This window comes from Poromitra crassiceps (genome assembly GCF_964638095.1).
Source record: "Poromitra crassiceps genome assembly, chromosome: 10".
In the NCBI taxonomy this organism is placed as follows: domain Eukaryota; kingdom Metazoa; phylum Chordata; class Actinopteri; order Beryciformes; family Melamphaidae; genus Poromitra; species Poromitra crassiceps.
Window position 1 is genome coordinate 20,726,014 of NC_139631.1, and position 18,408 is coordinate 20,744,421.

Here is an 18,408-nt window from a genome sequence, read left to right on the forward strand (position 1 = left end):
AGCAGGACTTCTGCCTCAGGAGGCTCTCCAGGCATCCATGAGGAGAAACTCACACTATTGCTTGGGCGACCTCCGTACAGAATTGGATTAAGACGTCTGTCGCCGTCTCTCCTTCCGTTTTAATCGGTGCTCCTCTGCGGGGCTTTCGAGCGGGAGGAGGGCGAGCCGGGTGTGGTTTCTTCTGCTTTATGAGTTTTCATCACCGGGCGAGTGTGCTTGAGCGGCAGGGGGAGCCAGCATGGCCAGGCCGCTGCTGAAGATACAGCGCTATTTCCGCAGGAAACCTGTCCGCTTCTTCTCCCTCATCCTCCTCTACCTGACCGCCGGCAGCCTCGTGTTCCTCCACTCTGGCTTTGTTGGGGACAGCTCCTCGGGGAGGGGCGGGGCACGGGACCCCCTGGTGGCTTCGGAGAGCCGAGCATCATCCTCAGACAATCGGGAGCGGAGCGTCATGGGCAGGGTGTTCAAGGAGACGCGCAGCAGGCCCGGCGGCCGGAGGTACGGGCCCCCGTGGATGAAAAAGACTGGACACGAGGGCCAGGGTTTGGGGGGACGGAGTGGAGACTACAGCAGCAACTGGAACCGTGCACTTAAAGGACGTAATGCCAAAGACCTGGAAGATGGAAGAGGTGGGTTACAGATTACTAGAGGCACTCTGCCAGGCAAGCCGAGATGCATTACGGTACTATTGCAGAGGTATTGCTTTCATTTTGGCAGGCTTCCAGAGCAGAGCTACCTCCTGAGAACCTCCTCAGAGCTTGTCTCAGCATCTTAAAATTCAAATCTAGTACAATTTGTAACTTGGTAAGCAACAATATTTGCGTAAACATCATTATTAATGCTAGTATTATAAGTATCACATTGTTGTAGTTCCATGGATTAAAAGACGATATAGAAATTAAATCCTATTTTTACACACTCATGCGCAAGGTGAATCCACACAAACACACACAGCCTCTTTCTGCAAGATTCAACAATTGAAGGTAAGCTCTGTGATTGCAAACTGCAGCGAGGAGTGAGCTGATGAATACGGGCAAGTCCCTCGTCTTTTCTCTTTGAGGATTCAAGCAGCAAGTTCCACACACTGTCCTTCAGCTATGGCAATATGCTACAGTACTGCACGCATTTAATGACAATGATTTAGCATAGCTGGTACAGAATCAGGACATTTAATACTTCATCATATCAGCATTCTATTATGCATATTAATAATCCCTGCATCTACACAATCCCCTCTAAAAAGGTTTAGAAATAAACGACTCGCTAGCACTTTCCACTATATGAAAAACCTTAACACCAGCCATTGTGAGGACAGTATAGTCTCTGCACACACTAAAGGCAAATATGTTCATAATTTGAAGGACTGCTAAACAGATGTGTTTTTTTGTGTGTGTGTGTGTGTGTGTGGAGCAGACATCTCCTATAAAGGTTAGCACCACATCTTGCTTACATATTCCATTCCAAAATGTAACATGTCCAAAGTAACTCCGAAAGAGGAATGATGGAGCGCCCGTTCCTTCAGAAACTCCTGGAATGGCTTCACAGCGGTGAAACTCTCACATGCTGTTTCGGTATTTTGTTTTCACTCGCGGAGGAGCAGCCGACACAATACACACACGCCCAAACGCAGATGTTGAGTGTTGGACAAGATGAAAGAACACAGTGAAATAACAAAACGAGAGCCTGCACACCATGCACACCATAAACACCTTTTATGGCGATGCTTTTAATTATCGCATCACACGTTGCGTTTGGAGCCCGCTGATCTTCTGCAGACATGAAAGACAATGAAAACACGCCGCTCCTCCATTCACTCATAGCATCTAATACACGTGCATATTGTTGAGCAGCAGAAACGGCCGTAATCCTTCAAACAGCAGGACTGTACTAATGCAGTATAACCCCATTATAAGAAGGGCAGCGGAGAAAATGAATTCATGAATCTATTACAAAGTAATTGTGCAAGTATCGTAACTTTAGAGTGCAGTAGATTATAGGCCAACGTTTGTCTAGCTTACACAACATTAAGCTTATCTCGGGCAATGCGGGGACAGTAACACAAGCATGTTTGCACGGCACTGTACATTCAAGCTTTGGGTTACCGCTTATCTGATCGGACGATTGAAAGGACTCAGTCTGCATCCAAACTCCACTGTTCAGTCCTCCTCTTCCCCTTGCCTTCCCCTCCCCTCCTCCTCTCTCTGTAATGCTGTAATGGCACCCCCACAGGACCACAGTTGAGAGTGATGATAGTGTAATTAGGAGCTTCAAAGCTTTTGCTCTCTTTCATCCAGCAGCACTCAGTACTCCACACAGCTGCCTGAGCCATCTTCAGGACCCTGTCATGTCCCCACCCCACCCCAAATGCACACATTCCCACTCCCTCTGAAATCGATGTGGAGGGGATAGTGTAGCATCAGATGCCTATCACAGCACATAAACACATCCGCACTGCGTGGAGCTGTAGCACACGGACATATGATATGATGACGCTTTAAGAGTAGGGATGAATAATTGTTGATAATATGATCCACTGAATACTATGAGGTTTTTTAATTAAATTCGCAGCCTCGCCCGTAGCTCGCTTGCTCTTTTGACATCACTGATGACCACTGCGTGTCTCTGCCTCGCCTGCTCTATGACATCGTAATTAGGGCAATCACCTAATTAAGAAATCCAGCTCCGTCAGGTCACGCGCACAGCCCAGGGGCGAAAGCCATCGTCTCCGTCTGGTTCCTCCCGATTCTACCTGCTTATACTCCCATTACTTATATAGCCTCACACTGATGACATTATCACTGATGACATCATCACTGATGACATCATCACTGAACTCACATTATTATGATATCACTGATGACATCATCAGTGTGTGTGTGTGTGTGTGTGTGTGCCCCCCTATGACATCACTGATTAGTCTTGTCACAATGCCTCCTTGTGTGTGTGTGTGTGTGTGTGTGTGTGTGTGTGTGTGTGTGTGTGTATGTGTGTGTGTGTGTGTGTGTGTGTGTGTGTGACATCACTGACCAGTCTTGTCACAATGCCTCCTTGTGTGTGTGTGCGCCCTTATGACATCATCACTGATGACATCACATCATTAGCTAATTAGCCTAATTAAAAAATCCGGTCAGGTCACTTGCACTGGTGCCCTTTACACCCCCTGAAAGTTTCAGCCCGATTGCACTTGAAACGGCGTAGCTGTGGCCGGACACAGAATTGAAACATACAAACATATAAATATCGCCCACATACTCAATTTTATATATAGATAAGGAGGTCACGTGCGCTGCCACGATCTCTGCATAATGCAAAGAATTGAGTGGCAAGCCCCCAGTTCTGCCACAAGTGCATAGCTATCTAGCCGTGTCCGTCCATCATGTAAAGCGACTATCTACTGCATGATGTACTCTATGAATGCATTGGCTGTGACTCTGCTGCTTCATCTGCGACTGCAGTGTAGAATGGTACATGCTCCTTAGATTGAGGTGTTGATTGCGTGTCATATACTGTAATACTCGGCTATGCGGCTGCATTTAAATCAGTCTTTCCCTTTGTCATAAAGCAGATTATTTTCCAGCTCAACAATGGTTAGGAGGAAGATTACCGCGGTCCTCCAGCACGCCACATGCTGCTCAAACCCAGGCCGTTACACTGTTACAATCAAAGTAATGCAGTGGCCTAGGACTGTGTGCTGCAGCATTGAGCTATTAGCAGAGGTTGAAAGGGGTAATGCAGTGTGCAGATGGTGAGAGTTTTGTTTGTCTGTGGTCCAGCAGCACAGCGTGTGTAACTCTGCTGACAAGGGCAGTGTTTTAATGAGTAGGAAGAAAGGGTGGAAGGACCGCTGTATCCCTTTGCCTCTTCACAACCCCAACCCCCCACACGTAAAAAACACAGGGCAATGTCTGCCATTGCAGTAACAGGCCACTAGAAGGGGGTGTGTCTTCATAAATAAATTAAGATTCTGCCCCAGTTTATTCTGCCCCAGTTTGGACGCCTCGCACTGGACTGTTCCTACACCAGCATCCATACGCTCTTTCTGAAGAACATTATTGTTGTTAAGTTGCCTTTTGATCACTTGATGGTCAAATGGCTCTTTCAAAAATGATTTTGCCAATATTGTAAAGTAATTAGAGCAAATTATTACAGTACTTTCTATTGTAATTACGCGTATTTCTATTAATTCTAGCTTGAAAGTGTACAATGACTCTCTAATTGTCCTGTACATGTCTACCTTGTGATTTTTTAACCTTTTTCTCTCTCTTTTTCTGTCTTTCCCAGCAAAGTATTTTGGCTGCTACATTGATGACATACAGAAAAGAGCTCTGAGGGGAGTGTCCTTTTTTGACTACAAAAAGATGACTGTTTTCCGTTGCCAGGACAACTGTGCAGAAAGGTATGACAGTAAAAAGAAAAACACACGTTTCTATTATACAGTAGATAAAGTGTAATAAAAATTGATAGTGCATTCAATTCAATGAAATCAAATGACCTCATTGAAACTGTGATGACCAAAGGTTCAAAGACTCTGGTGTTTTATATGGGGATAATACATGAAAAACAGTTTATCATGCTCCATTCCTCTAAATTGTCGCAGCACTTGCAGCTATATGCACATTATACTCTCTCTCTCTCTCTGTATTAGAGCTCTCTGCCTCTCTCCTCCATTTGTCTCCTGTTTCCCCACATCTCGTCTTCCTCTCTCTGCTACCTTACCATCTTCCTCCCGCTCCTTTTTCCCCCTCCCTGAAGAGCATCACAGACGGCTCTGTCGAATACATTCCATTACACCCATCACTGATTCACAGAGACGAGAAGAACGGGAGAGGAGAGGAGCGCGTTTTTAGCTCCTTCCTGTGCTCGGCTCTCTCAGCCTGCCCACTCTCCTTCCAGAGGAATGGCTTGATCAAAACAAACACATGGGGGAGAACAGCGCACAGTACAGAGAGGTTTGGGCTTGACTGACAGCCCAGGGGATTTCTCCTGTGTGAGGGGTGTGTTAGCCATCTAATTGCATTCGAACGGCCTCTCGGGAGTCAGATCCTGTCCGTAAAGAGAGGAGAGGCCATGTTTGACGGATTCACTTTTCATACTGCATGGATTCATAATTGGCTTTTCCTCGGAGCCTTGTAGCATGTCTAATTTCTCTAGTTTTCAAACAGATTTATTCCGGCGTAATGTGTTCTCTTCATTACGTCAACATCTTCCATTATGCATCCCGCAGCAAGGCAATGCTGTTTCTCATTTGTCGGGTTTGTGCGGATCACCGGTTATCTAATCGCTGGCTGACTCTGAATCACCTGTGCTATAGTGGACTGGCCCTGTGGAGCAGCTGGAGTGCTTTAACATGCATATTCTGCTTCTTCTTAAACACGAGCACACTGGACAGGATGTCAGGGTGGAACTTCAGACATCATATTGGCAGGTTTTCAGTCACGCAGCCCCCCCCCCCCCTTCTTTTTTGAATAATAATCGATACCAGTGGTCCTCAAATCTTTTCACGTCAAGGGCCCCTAAACTGACACAAATGGATTGTCGGACCCCCATTTGAGAAGAGTTTTGCTTTTTGATGTTGAAGTGAAGTGTATGAAATCCATACCCAAAACAGTCATACATTCTGTCATTGTGTTGCTTATATAGTGAAAATACATTATTCTCCTTTTAGCTGGGGACCTCTGTCTTCCTTTACTGATTATGCTAATTCCACCTCCCTCCCGTCTTCTCTCTGTGCAGAGGTTACCTGTACGCAGGTCTGGAATTTGGGGCAGAGTGCTACTGTGGCCACAAGATCCAGGCGCCCAACTCTTCAGAGAGTGAATGCAACATGGAGTGTAAGGGCGAGAAGAGCACGCTGTGCGGAGGAGCCAACCGGCTCTCCATCTTCAGGCTGGAGCTGAGCCAAGAGTCAGCGCGCCGCTGTGAGTTAGCCAATCAACCCCCCCCCCCCCCTCCCCCCCCCCCCCCCCTCCCCCCCCCCCCCCCCCCCCCCCCCCCCCCCCCCCCCCCCCCCCCCCCCCCCCCCCCGACGACAAGCTCACCTGTGCTGGCCGGGTTTGACTAACACAAGACAGCGCTGTCGTGTTTCAATTGACACACGTATGCACTGTGTTGGAGTGAAATAATATGAGAGAAGTGCACAGGCATGAGTGTACTGTACACTTGATAGTGTTCCGTGAAAGACAGAGATGCTAGTTTGATGCAGGTACTGTAATGAGACTGGCTGTTTTGGAGGAAAGCATTTTTCATCTTGGATTAATGCACACAGTTGGCAGCGGGCCAGCTCTCTTGTGTTTACCTCTTCCCCTTGAGAGCTGCTAGCTCGGCCTGGTCGCGCAGCCAGCCGTGGTCTGCATTCCAAATACTCACTGCTGTCACCTGAAAACTGACACGAAGGAAGGAAGGAATAGCTCCCAGAGTTTGAGACCAATGTGTGGATGTGGTTTGTTTGGACTGGCAGCAAGATATTGTCTATTATTCATTTCTTTGAAATGCAATAGATGAACCTTGCTATAAGTCTTAAGCAAGTCCAGGCCACCAGAAGAAGGGACTGTGCACATTCTCAGCACTTTTCTCCCTCTTCCCTTTTCTCACCCTTCCACCCATTGACTAAACAGAGAAATAAAGTGATCATCTGAGAGTGGTGAGACAAGCTATGGACAGTTTTCACAGAATTGTCAGTCCTGACTAGCAGTCCTGTCAGTCCTCCTGTCCTATTGTACTAGTAAACACTGCAACAGGAAGTGAGCTGGGGTTCAATTTAGAATGTTTATGTTGACAAGTTAAAACCATCTATAGACGGTTTTCACCAGAGCGCAACCCCACAGTACTTCCTTTTTCTCAGCATTCGGCAAACTGCAGAAATATTCACTTGACATCGTTACTTTTGTTTTTTCGCCGCTCAGCTGTATAGACGGTTTTCATGGAATGGTCAGTCCTGCACTTGAATGTTTTTTTTTCTTTTATGTCCATAGCAAACACTGCAACAGGAAGTGAGCGGGGGTTCAATTTAGAATGTTTTTGTTGTCAAGTTAAAACCGTCTATAGACGGTTTTCACAGAATGGTCAGTCCTGCACTTAAATGTTTTTTTTTCTTTTATGTCCATAGCAAACACTGCAACAGGAAGTGAGCTGGGGTTCAATTTAGAATGTTTATGTTGTCAAGTTAAAACCGTCTATACGGTTTGATAATTCAGTGTATATCTTGTAAAACTACTCTTAAGTCTCTACAAAGCTCAAAAAAATACAATCTGAATTCTTCCATCCAGTTTAGTGCCCTTTGTTTACTTTGTCATGAAACATCATTGTTTTCATTTCTGCTTTGTTCGTCTGTTAACTGCTGTCACAGCTTTTCATGCGTGTTCAACTCTCACCCTGATCTGTCATGTGAGCCCTGCTGAGCACAGTAAACAGGGAATGCAGTGTGGTGTCGTGGCTGCATGGTGGTTTGCCACTAAACAAACCATGACTGAAACATGATCCGCGTGTTGTCTGCAAAACCGTGTTTATACCGCTGCAGCTGCAAATACAGATAAGCTGCCAATGTAGTTTCATCTGCAGAGGAAGCATTTCTTCGAAGGGGCCCCACCTTGATTTCCTTTTTGACGGCCCATTCTGTTAGCGAAGCAGAAAGATCATGTTTGCTCGTCTTCTGCAAACATACCTTGATTTCACTCAGCTGGTTTGCATCAGTGATCTATTACCTTGCTTCCAAAGAGCTTGTGTGTGATATATGGTTGCATGCTGCAAGACAAGGGAGCACCAATTAGGCATTTTAATACCAAATATGGAGAACTGCCTTATGTGAGAGCAAGGAAGATCAAAAGAAAAATGATGTACTGAAGATGTGTGACATTATGGGAGAAATGGATGTGTAGCATTAAAAATAGGACACACACACAGCTCCATTTGTTTATTCACTGTTACAGCAGGCAAGCTGTCTTCATCAGAGATCTGTCAGTGTAAAAAGCTTTTTGAGTGTGTGATATATATTAATGCTTAACATTTCACAGTCTGTTGACAATGGAGACAGCCATATAGCCTATGTGAAAGTCAGCCAAGCTAATATCTTGACAGGTTTACATAAATATAAAATGGATGTTCAGATTATTTTCACCAACCGTCTAAAAATGCATGGCTAGAATGGGAGTCTGATAAGCAAGTGTGTTTTTCCTGGCGTAACAATATTTTAATACATTTATTCAGTAGTCGCCTATGCCATGTAATTACACTATACTGTGTCTCCAGTAGTTGAAAGTAAATAATTGTCATTATTTTAATGGGTTGAATAACACAAGAGTAAAGCAGTGTAATATAATTTTACAGATGGACCAACAGCTTCGACTTCGAGCTAATACACCACATAATGTACCAGAGAGGGCTGTCAGACAGGGAGACTTCCCTGTTCTTTGCTGCCATGATATACGGTCTATGTCAGTCCACAGGGAGGATCTGCTGCTAAAGGTCCTCAACATAGTGCAGGAATGTGAGCACCCCTGTAGTGCGCTATTGGTTGAGTCCACTGGCAGGTCAGCGCCTCAATAGACCAGGGAGAGTCCCAGTGGGACCTCTAAATCAGGGGTCAGTGGATAGAGGCCAAGCTGATGAAATCTGTGCCCACAAAACCAGAGTATATAGTGTCTTGCTGTCGGAGACTAGCGTTCTGATATGTTCTATCTGTTTCAGATGGGAACGCCATATTCAAGGGCTGCTTCCACCGGCCTGACAATGTCACTTTGGCACTTCCTATCAGTGCAGTCATCCAGAACATGTCCGTGGACAAGTGTGTGGACATGTGCACAGAGAAGGTGAGGGCGCTGTGGATGTGTGTGCTGATACATGCGTGCGTTGGTGCCTGTGGGTGCGTCTAACGGCCTTCTCCTCCGCCTGCATCTCAGGAGCAGACTTTGGCAGTCCTGGCTGGAGATCGATGTCACTGCGGGTTCCCGACCCGTCACTTCTCCCTTCACGAGCTGGAGGATGAGGACATGTGCCTTCACCGCTGTCACGGGGAAGAGTTCGAGAGCTGCGGGAGCGACCAGTACTTTGTGGTGTACCAGACACAAGTGCAAGGTAAGGTTTACCAGACACAAGTGCAAGGTAAGGTTTGTACCAGACACAGGTGCAAGGTAAGGTTTACCAGAGACAGGTGCAAGGTAAGGTTTACCAGAGACAGGTGCAAGGCAAGGTTTACCAGACACAGGTGCAAGGTAAGGTTGACCAGAGAAAGGTGCAGAGTACAGTAAGGTTTACCAGACACAGGTGCAAGGTAAGGTTTACCAGACACAGGTGCAAGGTAAGGTTTACCAGACACAGGTGCAAGGTAAGGTTTACCAGACACAGGTGCAAGGTAAGGTTTACCAGAGACAGGTGCAAGGTAAGGTTTGTAACAGACACAGGTGCAAGGTAAGGTTTACCAGAGAGAGGTGCAAGGTAAGGTTTACCAGACACAGGTGCAAGGTAAGGTTTACCAGACACAGGTGCAAGGTAAGGTTTACCAGACACAGGTGCAAGGTAAGGTTTACCAGAGACAGGTGCAAGGTATGGTTTACCAGACACAGGTGCAAGGTAAGGTTTACCAGAGACAGGTGCAAGGTAAGGTTTACCAGAGACAGGTGCAAGGTAAGGTTTACCAGACAGGTGCAAGGTAAGGTTTACCAGAGACAGGTGCAAGGTAAGGTTTACCAGACACAGGTGCAAGGTAAGGTTTACCAGAGACAGGTGCAAGGTAAGGTTTACCAGAGACAGGTGCAAGGTAAGGTGGACCAGGCAGAGACAGGTGCAAGGTAAGGTTTACCAGAGACAGGTGCAAGGTAAGGTTTACCAGAGACAGGTGCAAGGTAAGGTTTACCAGACAGGTGCAAGGTAAGGTTTACCAGAGACAGGTGCAAGGTAAGGTTTACCAGACACAGGTGCAAGGTAAGGTTTACCAGAGACAGGTGCAAGGTAAGGTTTACCAGAGACAGGTGCAAGGTAAGGTGGACCAGGCAGAGACAGGTGCAAGGTAAGGTTTACCAGAGACAGGTGCAAGGTAAGGTTTACCAGACAGGTGCAAGGTAAGGTTTACCAGAGACAGGTGCAAGGTAAGGTTTACCAGAGACAGGTGCAAGGTAAGGTTTACCAGAGACAGGTGCAAGGTAAGGTTTGGTGGCTCAAGCACCGTTCAGTATTAAAGGGCCTTATGTAAGAGCACAGGCAGCAGTTTAAATAGGACATATTGGTAGGAAAGGCAAGTCAGGCAGCGCAGGTGCAAGCCACACACTGCATATGTACACAAGCACGCGCCCCCCCCCCCCCCCCCCCACACACACACACACACACACACACACACACACACACTCATGCAGTAGTGTATTTCCTGTGAGAAGATAACTTGTGAGATAGCTGTGAGAAAAGGAAGTTGCACACACACAAAAAACAACTTGTGAGCTAGCAAAATAATTTACCCTGTGCTTTCTATTTAGAGGTGTTTTCTTCCCCACATTTCTGTGTATAGGTTGTGGTGAGCAACGTTCCCGAATGTACCCGAGTGCTTTAGATTTCACCAGCAAAAACTATAATACTACTCCATACGGATACCTGTGTTCAAGATGGGTTCAGCAGTAGCGGAGCGTACGCCGGGGCAGAGGGTGCGGCCGCCACGGGCCCACTCGTCAGGGGGGCCCATCAAAAAAAAAAAAAAATTTTTTTTTTTTTTTTTTTTTTTTTTTTTTTTTTTTTTGCAGGCCAGGCCACCTGGCTGGCAACCTGTGTTTTTATTTTTCTTCTTCAGAACAAGCTTGTCTGTAAAGTGGCTTCACTGTAGTCTTTCTTGGACATAATATTACTTGGCTCAATGAGTGACAAATTGTGTTTTCGGATATAGGGGCTATCAGCTATTTTACAGTTGTGACTTAAAATTACTTTATTTAATAAAGTCAGTGGTGTGAGTCTGAGAGGAATTCAATCAATAGACAATAACATTGGTGTGTTTAAAATGAGATATTCCACTAAATATGGCTAAAACCGATTCAAACATGCAAAAAAGGCACATTTTTCTTCGCGGCCTGGCAGGCCCGGTTCTACGGGGGTGCAAAAGCATGCATTGCACCCTTATTTGTCTGCATGCTCAGTTGAAAAGTAAAAAAAAAAAAAAAAAATTTTTTTTTTATAAATGCTACAGCTGCACACTTACTGTTTAAACTTGAATTATAGTTGTTGTTTTTCTTTGTTCTTTGATGTGATTTTATGGCTTTTTGGCACCTATATGTAACCTTTTAAGGTTGAGATAATTGTATTATCATTATATGGTCCAAATATTTCAGTACAGCACTTGAAACACTTGAAATATTCTTGCTTGGGTGGTATCATTCTACTTGAAATGATGGTCAAATGCATTATTTTTAGTAAAATAACATGTCAAATTTTTCGGGCGGGCCCGGCCTTCGGCCGGGCATCTGCACCCCTTCCTATCTAGGATGCACCCCTAGTCATCTTGTTCTGGAACCGGCCCTGCGGCCTGGCCTGGCCTTCAAAAAAAAAAAAAAAAAAAAAAAAAAAAAAAAAAAAAAAAAATTTTGATGGGGCCCCCCTAAGAGCTTCGCCCCCTCTGGGCTGATAGGGTCGCTCCGCCCCTGGGGTTCAGGAATATGTACCTGTAATTACCCCCCGCGCCCATGTTTTTTTTAAGTATCTACGATCCAATCTCATCACATCCTATCTCAGCTAACAAAAGACCGACGCTAACTGGCTGTTATTTGGCATTGTGTGATGAGGAAGAAGACAGAAAAGACAGCAGGAAACAATGGAGCTGAACAACCCCACAACAAAGACCACCACATCAAGAATGATGATTTAGCTGTCTGTCTTCTGACTCACTGCAAATATCTCATCTCCCCCGTGCTCCACTGATGTCAAATGTGTCCCAACAACCAACCTAACTCTTTCAACACAACTCAAACCACTGGCCAGTCTCAAAATAAAGGTCATTTGTCATTAGGCCTCTTCCTTCCATGTTGAAAGCTACAGTATGTCACCACCCAGGCAGAAGTGACTGACTCAACTCCTCCATCATCTAGCCACAGAACTAATTTGAGGGTTTATTGTGTCATAGATTACTGACAGTCACCTCGCCTTCACCTCACAGTCTGCAGAGCATGCCAGTGTCTTAAAAAAAGAAAATCTATATAGCATTATTCAGTGATTATGGAAGTACAGAAAATCAATAGTAAAGTCTGTTGCCTCTTGTGTATTGACCCCTCAGATAACCGTTGCATGGACCGGCACTTCTTGCCGACCCGCTCCAAGCAGTTGCTTGCCCTGGCCAGTTTCCCCGGAGCCGGCAACACCTGGGCTCGCCACCTCATCGAGCTCGCTACCGGCTTCTACACCGGCAGCTATTACTTTGATGGCTCCCTGTATAACAAAGGTAAAGGTCAACATTGAAATGACATGGTTGGAAAACAGGTGCACCCAATCAATTCACCTTTATGAATGATGCATTTGTTCTCCGCAGGGTTTAAAGGGGAGCGAGACCACTGGCGGAGCGGGAGGACGATCTGCATTAAGACACATGAGAGTGGCAAGAAGGAGATAGAGACCTTTGACACGAGCATCCTCATGATCCGTAACCCCTACAAGGCCCTCATGGCCGAATTCAACCGCAAATACGGCGGCCATATTGGATTTGCCTCCCAGGCGCACTGGAGAGGGAAAGGTGAGCCGCTGAAAGCTACGACATGTTTCAGTTACTCTTTTACGTTTACTTTAAGTGCAGCCATCCATATGGAAACGTTCTGAACTCTTAATTTGCTTAAGACATACACAGTGTTGAAGTCTTGAAATCGTATCCCCCTAATTCAACTATTGTCTTGGTGGTTTTGACCTTACATCAAGTATGAGAATGAGGCATGGTTGTTGGTGCCAGACAGGCTGGTTTGAGTATTTCTGAAACGGCAGAATGAAAACAGAAACAGGAAAGCATCTCAGAATGAACATCACGTCGAACCTGGAGGCGGATGTCACTTTGGTAGGCGGTTGAAACTGAGCTGAAAGCTGACACATACCCAGTATTAGAATGGTGTTTCTAATAAAAGCCAGACAGTTTGAGACCAGCACATATGGGCAAGGGATTCTCAATAGAACATTCTGACATCATTGATGACTGGACCCTTGAGGAACCTATTGGCATTTTATATATTTTGTGTTTTGTGTCCTGAAGATGCATTGTGTACCAGAGAAAACTTCACTGAGATTAGGTTTAAGAAGTCAACAAAATGCATCCGTCTAAGATCAGGAGTCTGTGATTGACTTCTAACAGCTGGATCAGAAGTCTGTGATGGACTTCTAACAGCTGGATCAGGAGTCTGTGATGGACTTCTAACAGCTGCCTAAACCTATTCTATTGTTTTTAAGACAGTGCTGCATTCAGCAATTTCACACTTATGCATACTTCCCTTATCGCCTTTTCCATTTTGCTGTTCAGTGGATTCAGACATCTCGTCCTGCGTCAATCCTGTATTGTGTAACCATGTTGTGATGTGTCAGCACCAATGAAACAAGTCAAATTCCTTGTGCACCCACTTGGCAGATAAAAGTGATTTTGACCAAAAGTGATTCTGACCAAGGCACTGCAGGAAGGGAAAAATGTTGGGCCAGGTGTCTGTTAGACTTTACCAGATGTTTTGCCTGTTGCTAAGAGGTCGTTATAATTCATCTGTATGCCCCCTTTTTGAGTACCTCCATCCATAGGCAATCGATTATACATTGGTGCACCGGATGCACGTGCAACCCCTAGTGGCCAGATGATTTTTTATTTTATTTTGACATATAAACGATAGTTGATGACTGATTGGGCCGGCTCACCCTACAGGCGAAATCCACCCACCAAAGTGTGTTTCAGTAACCATAGCAACTGCCCTTGTCTTATCCCCCTATCTTCTCTCCGACTTTCTCTGTGGTTAAATCGATTTTCCTGAGAGTGGAGAGATGCCGACCCAGCAGTTGTCTCTCTCTTTGTGTAAACATCAGCACATTTGACCTGACATTCCCAATGATTGTTTATCTTTTTGTTGGTGCGGAGATGATGTGATGACATAAGTGAGAGGAAGGCTTTTTGACAGCTGCCACTTCGAATACGAAGAGAGGCTTCCACGCTGAGAGTCAGGATGACATTGTGTGACATGAAGGGGACCCAGATGATTGGTGTCGATGCACTCACCTCTGTCAAGGGAGACCGTGGGGGCACAGCTGATGTTACAGCCTCTCGTGGTGCTCAGCGTGGCCCCATAAAGTCAACTCACAGGCAAATGCAAGTTAATTTGGAGGGCATGGCATATCCCAATGCAGTATCCATTGTTTTTCACTAGCTGCTATATTTAGTTGAAGGCTCTTACATAAAGCTCGTTATTGTGTCCTCTGGCTTCATAAATCAGAACATGGCTATTGTAAGAACATAAAGTATCCCAGCTACATTTCACATTCAGTCAAACTGTTGACACTATCAAAACATGGAGAAAGGGGCTTAGTTTACTTTTCTATCTTTTCATTTGAAAACCTGACAGCAAGGAGAACTAGTGACAGCGCTGTTCAGATATACTGTACAGCTTCTCTGCCTCACTGCAAAACTGCCCATGCTCACATTCAGTTGATAATATTTTGTTCTCCATGGCACTAAAGTTGCCTCCCTAATTGGTTTCTAAGACAGTACAGCGAGCTCAGCACAGCAGGCTTTCCACTTGAACAGTGCCTTCGCCTAATGCTAAAGATACATGCTAATGCAGCACACATCTTGCCAGCCTCTGCTTTGATGGGCTTTGGGCCAGTGGATTATCAAAATTGCCAGGTAAGGTCGTTCCAAAAGAAGGTGCTAACTGTACAGTTTGAGTGACAACTAAGTGCCACAACTTTACTGTCACCATGTCTCAGAAGTGACTTTATGTGCAGTGGCAACAATCGGTGAATTGCGCCAGACCTCGCACACAAAATGACGTCAGTGTTTGATTAGAACGACTCTTGCTTCCCCTTAGAATGCATTCTCTGCAAGAGGGCCATTTTAATTCATTTTATCTTCCTATGTATTTATGCATTTTGTTGTTAGCCGAAGAAGGGTCATAGCTAGGGATAGGAAGGTCGTAGAGAGTTGGGATTTGAGGGGTGGGTTGGGGAAGTGACTAGGAGGATGTGGGTGGGTCAGGGTTAGGTGTAGGACCATCTTCCATGTTGAAAACGATTAGCCATGTTGTTGAGGTACCCCCGAAAACATTGCCTAAAGTGCCATAAGGCTGAATGGCCATACCACTGCCCCGTGGGCTTCACATTTGCGCTTGTTTAAAGTTCTGGGTTGTCTTGTCTTACAGAGTGGCCCGAGTTTGTGAAGAACTACGCCCCTTGGTGGGCTTCCCACACCATGGACTGGCTGCGTTATGGGAAGAATGTCCATGTGGTTCACTTTGAGGAAATGAAGAGAGACCTGTTCTCCCGGCTCAAGGGAATGGTCCAGTTTCTGGGCCTAGAGGTTTCCGAGGACCGGCTGCTCTGTGTCGAGGGCCAGAAGGACGGCAGCTTCAAGCGGTCAGGGCTACGCAAGCTTGAATATGACCCCTACACTCCTGAAATGCGTGCTAACATCGATGAACTGATCAGAACAGTAGATGCTGCCCTGAAGAAAAGGAACATGTCTGGGGTTCCAGGGGATTATATGCCAAGATGATATATATGTGTGACGCTTCTTTTTCCCTGCCCCCCCCCCCCTTTTATTGACTATTCTGTCTGCTCTTTTTCTTCTCTCTTTTTTCAGGACTACATGACAATATTTTCTTTTGGATATTGTCCATTGAAGCTATATAAGTATGAAGAAATTAGTCTCTATTCCCTCCATTTGTCATTGTTCTCACATTTTGTCATTTCATGATCAACTTAGACAACAACAGCTTCATACTAGACATTGTTTTAGGAGAGGCCGTTGATGTTGAGGTCTGTTATGAACTTTGTCTGGGAATATGAATGAAAAGCACTTCTTTTCCTGCTCTATGCACATGTGCTATAGGCATGTGCACATGCCTTAACATGAAGAAGGTACAGTAGCTGTGAGTTAATTCAGAGGCACACCAGTTATGCTCTGGGTTATTTTTTGCTAGTGGAAAAACACTTGATCCGAAAGGTATAATGAAACACTGTAAGGGGTGTTATATGAGGTTATTTTATGCAGAATATAAATAATGATTATGGAAAATAAAATAAAAACTGACATGGTCTGCTGCTATCACAGATATAACACTACTCTTTTATATGTGAAATAAGGTTCACTGAAAACTTTGAAATGTCATGTTCAGCTTTTTGCTAGATAGGAAAAAAAATGCAATATGACTTTACCCGATGATGGATACTGTATATTTTCAAGTTATACTATAAAATAAAAATCATCAGCTTTTCGATGATGAAGAGGTAAAGAACTTGAAACCTCTCGCAAACTCCTCATATTCAAGAAGATGAAGAATCCCTCTTGATGGCACTGTAAGAGGGGCGACTCAAGGAGAGAAGGAGATTTATCTCGACACCATTTATCTTGTCTCTGGTGTGCAGCGCACATATTGAGTAATTTGGTTGTGCATATGTTTTCGTAACACTGGACTTACTGCAGAAATCCAAAAAGCATTTCACTGTGCAACACTTGCCCCAAAGATCACTGAGGAATTAGGCATTATATTCTAATGTATGTTATTTAGATTGGAGGATGCCTCTAATAGTAGTGATCATTCTAGATTTTTTTTTTAATAACAAATACTTATACTGAATGTGAAAAACTGTTATTTCTGTTAATTGCTTTATTGTTATACAAGCTAGACAAAAGTTAACACCAGTGGTACTTTTCATCTCCATAGCTTAAAGAATCTCAACGGTCCACTGAAAGGTGTGAAGCATTTCACTCAGAATTCACATAGTAGCACGTCTTAATGCCATATGCTCCAAAAAAGAAACACTGGTGTGGTGGCTGAGAGCCAGGAAAGAAGAAATTACTTCCATATTCTGTATACCATATATGTCTATTTTTATAATGTGTGCAAGAACAACAGAATATTTGTAATGCAAGAAGCAAACGGGAGAAGTTGTTTCTATTTTTGACACATACTTTAACCTTTAGTGACTCTTGCTTTCATTGACAAGCTGGCACTTTCTCAATATGGGTGTCACATTTGAATGTATTTTCTATGGAATGAATGTAATGTGATGAGGCCCAATAAATAAGTAAATAAAAATGATGTTTTTTTGTTTGTTTTTTTACAATGAAATGTTGTCAATGTAATCAGTAAAAAGGTGGTTGTCTGTCCTTTGTTGATCAAAAGGAACAATATGACATTGTGCACAGGGCCTTAGCTGAATGATTTGGATGAAGTCAGCTCTGTAAAGGGAGACTGAGAGGTAGAGATTATGTTGATCCTGTAATGAAATAGGTCTCTCACAGTTCCTCCAGGAAATTTGCAATTTTGCGATCACAGTAAATGCACATTCAGCCAATATTTTGAAGAATTTGCAATTCAGAAAACGTACTGCAATTTTTCTGAATGATAGGTCAGATCAATTCTGCTTGTAATTTTAGTTAATCGTCACATTTCTTCCACATAAAATGGTTAAATGAAAGCATGTCAGCAAACTGTCTACTTTGTTCTTATATGAGAGAGGGAAAAGATGGAGAATGATTCCGATGACACAGAGTTGTCCTTTCATATAATTGTATTCAACTCTACAGGTACAGACTACAGTATAAGAAAATAAGGACACTGAGCCCTTTAGTTATAAAAATCCCAATTTTTGACAGTTCAGTGCCACTTTAGTACCATTTCACCATTTTATTCTACCAATTCTCACAATTTTACTGCAAAGATCACTTATACTCTGCAAATTGCATTGCTTTTTGTTGTTGAGAAAACCCCCTTCAAAATAGAATATTTGTATGTTTGTACGGTAATAATAATAAAAAAAGCTAAATCCTGGAGACAATTAATGTAACTGCAGTGCCTTTTTATGGATTATTCATATATACGGTATATATAGCCTTAACCGTGACTCCTGGCCCCAGAGACAGGTTTGGAAAATACTGGGCAAGAAAAACACACAGAAACACAAACACACATGCTTTGTAGAACAATGCAGGACTGAAATATCCTTCCCGGGGTAAGAATATACAATACACTCCTCTAACCTCAAAAACCCTTTCCCAGCCTCATGTGATTGCTCTTGACCTTTCTGTGTGTCAGGACATGAGATGGTAAATAGGTTTGGCAGCAATGTGCAGCGTTGCAAACCCAATTGACATCGCAAATCTAATTACACCCAAAACTGTCAATCGCAAGATTGGCATAGCCTACAGCAGGATACAAATGCCTGTCTGTGTGTGCCAACATTCATCATTAGGCTACTCGTTTCCCATGCATT

The 18,408-nt window shown here is 44.3% G+C and overlaps 1 protein-coding gene across 1 annotated transcript; it reads left to right on the top strand.

The window, feature by feature from the left end:
* Positions 1–238: 238 nt before the first annotated feature.
* Positions 239–15,685, top strand: wscd2 (WSC domain containing 2; the record flags this gene model as incomplete). The annotated part of the gene is made up of 8 exons (XM_083644571.1): positions 239–629; positions 4,282–4,396; positions 5,734–5,918; positions 8,683–8,804; positions 8,895–9,069; positions 12,239–12,403; positions 12,491–12,691; positions 15,333–15,685. 8 exons carry the CDS (start codon positions 239–241, stop codon positions 15,683–15,685), a joined length of 1,707 nt encoding a protein of 568 aa, XP_083500697.1.
* Positions 15,686–18,408: the final 2,723 nt, after the last annotated feature.